We start from the raw sequence: 8,145 nt of genomic DNA, 5'->3' as shown, positions 1-8,145 counted from the left end.
TTCATTTGCTTGTTTTTTGAAATAGGGTCTCACTATATTGCCCTGGCTGGGCTGGAACTATGAAGACCAGGCTAGCTTTGAATTCACAAAGATCTGCCTGTCTATGCCTCCTGAAACTCAAGGCATGTGCCATTACCCCTGACTAGTTTGTTTTATCTTGTACATATGTACTTTGAAAGGTAATTTTAAATATTTGCATGTGTTTCTGTGTATGGTGTGTGTATGTGTGTCTGCACGCGCACGTGCGTGTGTGCGTGTGCCCACGCATGTGTGTGTAGGAGTGAAGGCACATATATGGAAGTCAGAGGACAACCTGGGACATTAGTCCTCACTTTCTGTCTCCTGTTGTTCACCACAGGGTCTGCCATGCTAGCTGGTCCCATCTCAGTGCAGCTGAGATTGCAGATGCTCAATAAGTGTCTGGCTTTATGTGCAATCTGAGGACCTGACTCAATCTTCACACTTTAGCAGCCACCACTCCACTTTTCATTTATAAAACTCTTTATGGCCAGGCGGTGGTGGCACACGCCTTTAATCCCAGCACTTGGGATGCAGAGGCAGGCAGATCTCTGTGAGTTCGAGGCCAGCCTGGTCTACAAGAGCTAATTCTAGGACAGGGTCCATGTCTTTGCATCTTGTGCACACCTAGAGTCTGCAGAGGCCAGAAAGGGGCCTCGGATTCCTCTACAGTTGGCGTTACAACTGTAAAAGGTCACATGGTTTCTGGGAATTGAAACCAGGTCCTCTGGAAGAGCAGCCAGTACTCTTAGCTGCTGGACCATCTCTCCAGTCCCTTGAACATCTTTTTTTTTTCTTTTGGAGACAAGGTATCTCTTTATAACCCTGACATTCCTGGAACTTGCCACCTACTTAGACCACATTGGCCTTGAACTCACAGAGACCCACCTGCCTCCCAGGTGCTGGGATTAAAGGCGCACACCACCACAGTCCAGCTTCCTTGAAAACTTTCAAACATAAAAAAAAAAAATCACTTTTTTTTTTTAAAGAGGCACATCCAACAAAGGGTCGTTCTTCGTGCTCCCAGGCTGAGCTTCATGTGTCAGGATACATGGAAGATGGAAGCTTATTCCCAGCCACTGTCCTCATTTGTCCTGCATAGGAGACAGCGTGGTGCTGATACACCTCTGGGAAGGTGCAACTCAGCATGGGCCCAGATAGTTTACTGGATAAATGGGATGAGGGAACCAGCATGGTGGGGCACACCTACAACTCCAGCACTCAGAGGACGGAGGCAGGAGGAACAGACACGCAAAGCCGCCCTTACCTACATAGAGAATTGAGGCAATTCTGGGCTGTGCAAAACCCTATCTCAGAAAAGATATGGGAATTATTTATGTACATCAATATAATTAACATGTAATCTGTGGCATTCTTTCAATAATATTTCAATCAATAACAAGCAATTTGAAAGTAGAAAATACTGTTTTTCATCTGTTTGCTTATTCTGGGAATAAGGGGACTTCAGAAGCATGATGTTCGCTGGGCATGTGTGGGACACAGTATCATGAGAAGCCCATAGGGAACTGGGTAAGTTAGATATAAAATGTTTGTGTGGTGTGGCATTATATAGTCATTAAAAAGAACACTGGGGTCATTGTTGGTACAAATGGAAAATTAGTGATTCCTTAAAATGTTAAATGTGGCATTATCACATGACCTAGCAATTCAACACACACAAAGATACACATACACACACACACACACACAGTCATTAAACACACTTAAAAACTTCACTTAGTAGCATTATTTGTGATAATAAAAAGAGTTCATCAACTGAAGAGTGGAAGAGTAAATTGTGTTGTGTAGAATATTATTTATTAATTATAAAGACAAAGAAATTATGCTAACTGAAAGATCACAAGATGATCCTATAGATTTTATGTTTATAAAATGTCTAAAATCAGCAGTTGGGGTTTTGTTGTTGTTACTGTTTTGAGATAAAGTTTCCTGTGCCCAGACTGGCCTGGAACTGACTACCAGTCTGAAGATGACCTTGAATTTCTAATCCTCCTGCCTCTGCCCTCTGAGTGAATATCAACATACCCAGTATATGCAGTGCCAGGATTCAAACTCACGGTCTTGCGTATAATAGACAAGCACTCTACCAAAATGAGCTACATTCCAAGCCCCCAGTAGGTGGATCTATGGACAGAAAGTGGATTAGTGGTGGCCTGAGGCTGTGAGAGAAGTAGACACGGGGAATGTCCTGCAATTGACCGTGGAAACGGGAACACACTGGGCTGTGTGACTTAGGTTGGAAAGCTGTATATAAGTTATATGACAACAAAATACTTTCTTTTTCAGAGACAGGGTTTCCTCTGTGTAGTCCTGCCTGTCCTGGAACCTGCTCTGTAGACCAGCTGGCCTTGAACTCAGAGATCTATCTGCCTGCCTCTGCCTCCCAAGTGCTGGGATTAAAGACGTGCCCCACCACCACTCAGCCCAAAATAGCTTTCAAAAAATGGAGGAGGGTGGGAAAGGTGGCTCAGATGGTAAAGACACCTGCTGCAATGACCACCTGAGTTTAAATTCTGGGGACCCACGTGGTAGAAGGAGAGAGCTGATCCCTGTAGGTTGTGCATGCACACTTTGGCACACATGCGTGCACACACGCACATTTATATATTGTATATTTTAATATATACAAATATGTATGTTTACATGTTTTTGTTTTTCTTTATTTAATTTATTTATTTATTTTTGATTTTTGAGACAGGGTTTCTCTGTGTAGCTTTGGAGCCTGTCCTGGAACTAGCTCTGTGTACCAGGCTGACCTCAAACTCACAGAGATCTGCCTGTCTCTACCTCCTGAGTGCTGGGATTAAAGGCTTGTGCCCCCACTGTCTGGCCTATTTTATAAACTAACAATAACAGCTTTGAAACGGAGTGAAGTTGGAGACTGCTCAGCAGGAGAACACATGCCTAGTCTGCATAAGACTCTGAATTCCATCCCGGTGTCGCAGGTCAGGGAGGAAGTGTACTTCAGTACACACTGCTGGAGATAAAAGCCACATTTCTGGACAGTAGATATAATATGCTCCTCTTTTATTTATAAGAAATATATATGGACAGAGAGAGATAGGTATTGTTACAAACATAGAAAAGGTCCGTGATGGTCCACACCAAGCTGTTCACAGGGCTCTCGCTGGCCAGGGTCATGCACAGGGTTGTCCATATTTGATATGCTTTTAGCATTTACTACAAGTATGTCCTTTCCGGACATGTTAAACAAGAAGGAAAGAGAAAGTACATCGGGCCCTGCCAAAGGCCCCAGAGTCCACTGGCATTCAAGTTAGAGGAAAGGGGTCCCAGGAGGCTGAGGTTCTGGACAGCCAAGAGCAGCACCCCAGGGAGAGTGGGCTTTCAAACCTGGATGGTCTCACTTCCCAGCCGTGTGGCCCAGAGCCAGGCCTGGCGAGAAACCGTTTTTGTCCACTAAGCAAAAAGACTCACTTATGGTGAATTTAGGATTCAGAATACAAAGGGTACTTCCAGTCTCTCCCCATGTAAACCTCCCTCATCCAGCCCATCTCCTGTCGGGATGGAGACACTCGGCATCCAACTGCCTTGCTCTTCCAAGAGCCTCATGACCTCACACATTTCTGAGCTGGGGGACAGGCCTGTAAGAACATGAGCTGCTTCCTTCAGTTTGATTCCCCCGACACCCCACAGTGGAGTCCCTGTCACATGTACCACAGTCCCAACCAACGGCCATTAAGATTGCTCAAGCCATGTCTTTTTCTGGTCCACAATCTCTTACCAAAACCATTGCCATCACAGAAGAAAGATAGATGAGATACTTTTTGTAAAGGAAGAAAAATAATTCCATGCATAGCCCAGATATTAGAAATAGGATCAAGAGCAGTGTCTCAGAATCAAAGACAGGAATAACACCACCTAACTAAGCATAGCGGTACATACCTGTGATCCCAGCACTTGGGAGGTCGAAGCAGGAGGATGGCACATTTGAGGCCAACCTGGGCTACCCGGCAAGACTTTGTCTCAAAAACTTTTTATTTCACTGAAAACATGTATAAGTGAAATTAATAAATACAAACAGCTTGTCATGGCTTTTGGTTTCTTTTTTCTTTTTTTGAGACAGTCTTGCATTTAGCCTAGGCTGGCCTTGAACTTACTGTGTGGTCAATCTGACCGTGAACTTTCAAAAAAATCCCCCTGCTTTAGGTCCTGTGGCTACTAGGATTACAGGCCTGAGGCCATCGCCTGGCTTCTCTGTTGCGCACTGATACCAAGCGAACGTGTACCATCCAAGGCGAAGGCCACCGAGCCTGGTTTCTCTGTTGCGCATTGATACCAAGCAAACGTGTGCCACTCAAGGCAAACTCCCACTGTTTCCCACTGAAACTGGATTTCATATGCGTAGACAAGGCTCTGCAGACAGGTGGGTGACTTTGGATGTGTGTCATTTTGCAAGTGTACCCCTAGGATAAACTTGTAGACGGGCAGAGGCCGAGTCACAGGCGTTGGTCAGGGCAGGTTTTGCTAAGGCGTTTGTTGCCAGTGAGCTGCTATGCCTTCTGTCTCTCCAGAGCCTCACTTCTACCTGCTTCTTCTAGGGCAATGATAGTTTTGTTTCTTTCTTCTCTCTGTGCCAGCCCAAATGGAGTCTACAGCCTTCAGCACAGACAATCAAGGAGCACAAGCTTTGCCAGGATAGCTTTTCCTCCTGTGAGGCCCTGAACAAATCACCTATACCAGACCTACACTTTTGTTTCCTTCTCTGCGGAGATGATGACATCTCTGCCCACCTGGCACCATCCTACATTTTCTCTCCTGCCCACCTCCGCCCTCAGGGGCTGGGCTTTGCCCTGCCTTCCCTAAAGGGAAAAAGAGTCCAGGCCAGCAAAAAGGTCCACAGGCTTTTTAATGGTGTAATGGCTACTTCCCTTCCGAGACCCCATCTAGTTATGACAGCGACTTCCAAGGCGTTGATGTCAGGGGAGTGGGCTGGCACAGGGTGGGCGGAGGCCATGCAGTGACTGGGAGGGGTGGCCAAGGACTGGGACATTCTGTTTGGCATGTAAACATTCTTCTGTTGCTTCCCAGGGAGGGGAAGGGCAACTCCCTGTGCCCCAGCACATGCCCAAGGGGCTCAGGAGACTGAGCAAGCCAGGCCCCTCAGGAGGAGCTGGGAAGCCAGAGAGCCATGTGCCTGGGGCAGGGCCCTTCTCCTGTACCCCTCTGCACATGGTACGGCTGGGGAGGGAAGGCGCATTAAGGTGAATACACCCCACATCTGAGTCAGTGACATAAGCAGTCAGGATGGGGACATGAGGGATGGCGGTGGTCGCTTGACACTATCAGAGAGGAGGGCCTACTGCAGGGGATGGATGATTCTCAAAGAACAGGCTTCAGCTGGGGGCGGGACATTGGCTTCCTCTGCCCTGGTTCCTTCCTGGGAGAAGAAGCACTTAGTCCCCTCACCACCCACCTCTGCTGGTCCTCTTTTCCTCTTTCCTCCTCGTCTGATGATACTATTGACTCAGGGGCCTGAGGTTGGTTAGAGCCCTGTGGAGGTCTTGGGATCCCAAGGGTAGACTGGATTTTGCCTCTGTGCCAGCTTGGGTGAAGCTGGGGTGGGGTGAGCCTGGGGCCTTCTCAGGCCTCCCTTTCCTCCCATCTCCAAACCAGGGTGCCGTCGGTCCTCCAGCAGAAGTGGGACTGTGGGGAGCCCTACATTCATGGTTCGGTTGGTGGCAAGGAGCAGGCCCAGGACCTGGGCACCAAGGGTCGTGCCCTGGTCCCCACCTGGCATGAGATGATTGTCATAAAAGCCCTGGGCAGGAGGAAGTGAACCCTCTACTCCTCTGCTGGGCTAGAGGGCAACTAGAAGGGGCCTCGGGGTGACAAAGATAACTGAATCCAGAGAGGTTTCCTGAGTGTTCTGGGAGCTTCGACATCAGCGTGGGAAAGACCACAAAGACTATCCACCCTGGTATCCTCCCCAGACTGGTCTGCAGAGCTGCCTTCTTGGCACAGAAGCAACTGCCCAGACCCTCAGAACTCCATGAGGAGTTCAGCTGGCACCAAGCTGCTCCCAGTCGGTCATCTTGGGCGTAGATGTGGCCAGACCGCTGGTCCTCTGAGGCCTCTTTTTCTCCTGAATGTCTTGGTTTGCTCTCTGTGACTCAGGGAAGGACAGGATGACCAGAACAGGGGGTAGAGGCTGTGAGTGCTTTATAGGAGACCTGCAGGCAGTCCCTGTCCCAGACAGGAGGGGCTGCCTGTCCCTTCTGCAATCAGGGTAAGGCTTGCCCCAGATGTTAGCAGCCCAGGCTCCTGATGAGGTGGGTGAGATGTGCAGAAGCCAACATGCAGGAGGAGGCCCCATGTCAGGCTCAGAGCAGCTCAGCTGTGTGGGCTGGCTTAGAGCAAGAGGGGCCCAGGGTGAACTGGGGTGGTGTGGGGGTGGCCACCAGTTAGAATTACACACAATCTAAAGTGAGAAGGGCCTTCTGCCTCCGGGAGCCAGTCTGCCTCATCCTGCTTCCTCTGCCTGTGTAGGGGGGATGATGCCCGAGCCAGCCCACTGCCCACAGCAGAGATGGCAGGATGACCAGAACAGAGCCCCTGAATCTTCAGATGACCAGCACACAGAAGGCCATAAGCAGCCCCGCCGCGTGGGACTCTGAGAGGAGAGCTGACTGAAGCTGAGGTTAGGCAGCAGGAAGGAATTCCTGATGGCAAGGGGTCCTGAGTACCAGAGGACCCAAGAGCAAGTAACCACAAAACCCAGTTCCAACCCGCACTGGGAAACACTCACGGAGGCAGCTGCAAACTTCCAGAGGTCCCATTCATTCCTATCCAGGAAAGGTATTTCTGTTCCCCCAGAGACACAGGCAGCAACCCCTCTCAAGAATCATATGACCTGTGCCTCTCATAGAGCTGACTTTAGCCAGACTAGAGGTGTCCCCTTAAGCCTAAATAAGCCAACGACCTCTGGCTTCCGTTTTCCCAATCCCAGCTTGGCCTTCCATGGCCACCATGGCTCCTAGGAGACTGTGGGCAGTCCAGAGACCGCACACTTCTGGAATTTGAGGCTGTTTCTCCTGTTGGGTAGGGTTGGAAGCTGAAGAAGATGGGGATGGGGACAAGGTGGGCCGCAAGAGGTGTAAGCAGATGTAAGCCCCTTGGGTAGGGGTCATAGAGATCAGCCAAGACCTGGTGGGAGAAGGGGACAGGCCCTAAAAGCTGAGTCTTCAGGCGATAAGTGCTGAGCCTTCCCGGGGCAGAGGATCTGCTGTGAGCCTGTCCCTGCAGAGGGGCAATAGGAGGGAGGGAGGACGCAGAGAGACGAACCGAGACACGCAACCTCCGGGGGTCAGTGGGCTGGCTGGGCTGCAGGGCGCGACGCGTGCTCACGTGCGTCCTGGCGAGTGCAGGCGGGAAGCTGGGGCCGCGGTGGCGCGCGGGCGCATAAGGCTGTGCTGGAAGCTGCTCCAGTGTGGCCAGCTGCGGGTGGGGACCGGGGTGAGGGTAGGGGGCGCCGCAGAGAGCCGCAGGCCGGTGTCATTATCTGTTCCCGGGCCGACCCTCCGAGACTGCCGCCCGGCCTTTGGTTGCTGCGCGCTGAGTCTGCAGTTGTTTCCCTCTGGGTCCTTTCTTGGGGGCCCCTGGGGAGGCCTCAGGCTGAGATCTGGCCTGGAGGACCCCCCGAGAGGGAGGGGCGCTGGGCCGGGCTTGATGCGACGGGGAGGAGCTCTCTTTGCGGGGTAGGGACTGGCTCCGCGGGGACCCGCTGGGGTGGCGCGAGGTGGAGGCGGGGAGGCCGGGACTTCGGGGCGCTGCAGGCCTGGAGACTTGGGCGCGAACTGGGCCGGGACCCCGGCTCCCGGAGTGTTTGGGACGGAGGTCAGCAGCAGTGGCCGACCCTGAGGGCTTCTGTAGCTGGAGCCTGCTGAGGGTCAGAGGGCAAGAGAAAAGGACCGGGGTGAGGGACAAGGAGAGACATTTTCAGAATGCCTTTGAGTATAGAGTCCTGCATCGTCAAAGCTGGGAGGGATGGAAGAGGCCAGGCACAGATGAATAAACAGGCCGGTGTTCCACCCTGCAGTGCGGGACCTTTTGGGCTATGACTGGAGGTTTTCTTTAAGAGTCATATGT

General features: G+C 51.1%; 1 protein-coding gene across 4 annotated transcripts in view; it reads right to left on the bottom strand.

Annotated features, from left to right (window-relative positions):
* Positions 1-3,049: 3,049 nt before the first annotated feature.
* The window catches only part of Ttbk1 (tau tubulin kinase 1), a 43,835-nt gene continuing 38,739 nt past the window's right edge, over positions 3,050-8,145 (bottom strand). For 3 of the 4 annotated variants that reach the window (XM_087897960.1, XM_087897957.1, XM_087897958.1), the window contains one exon: positions 3,050-7,939. In XM_087897960.1, the coding sequence (XP_087754086.1) occupies positions 7,555-7,939 (385 nt within the window). In that variant the 3' untranslated portion in view covers positions 3,050-7,554. The remainder of the gene's footprint in view (positions 7,940-8,145) is intronic. The other variant, XM_087897959.1, reaches the window with a different exon arrangement.

Source organism: Myodes glareolus, chromosome 18 (assembly GCF_982192425.1).
Source record: "Myodes glareolus chromosome 18, mMyoGla1.1, whole genome shotgun sequence".
NCBI lineage: Eukaryota > Metazoa > Chordata > Mammalia > Rodentia > Cricetidae > Myodes > Myodes glareolus.
This window is presented reverse-complemented; position numbering and strand designations above follow the sequence as displayed.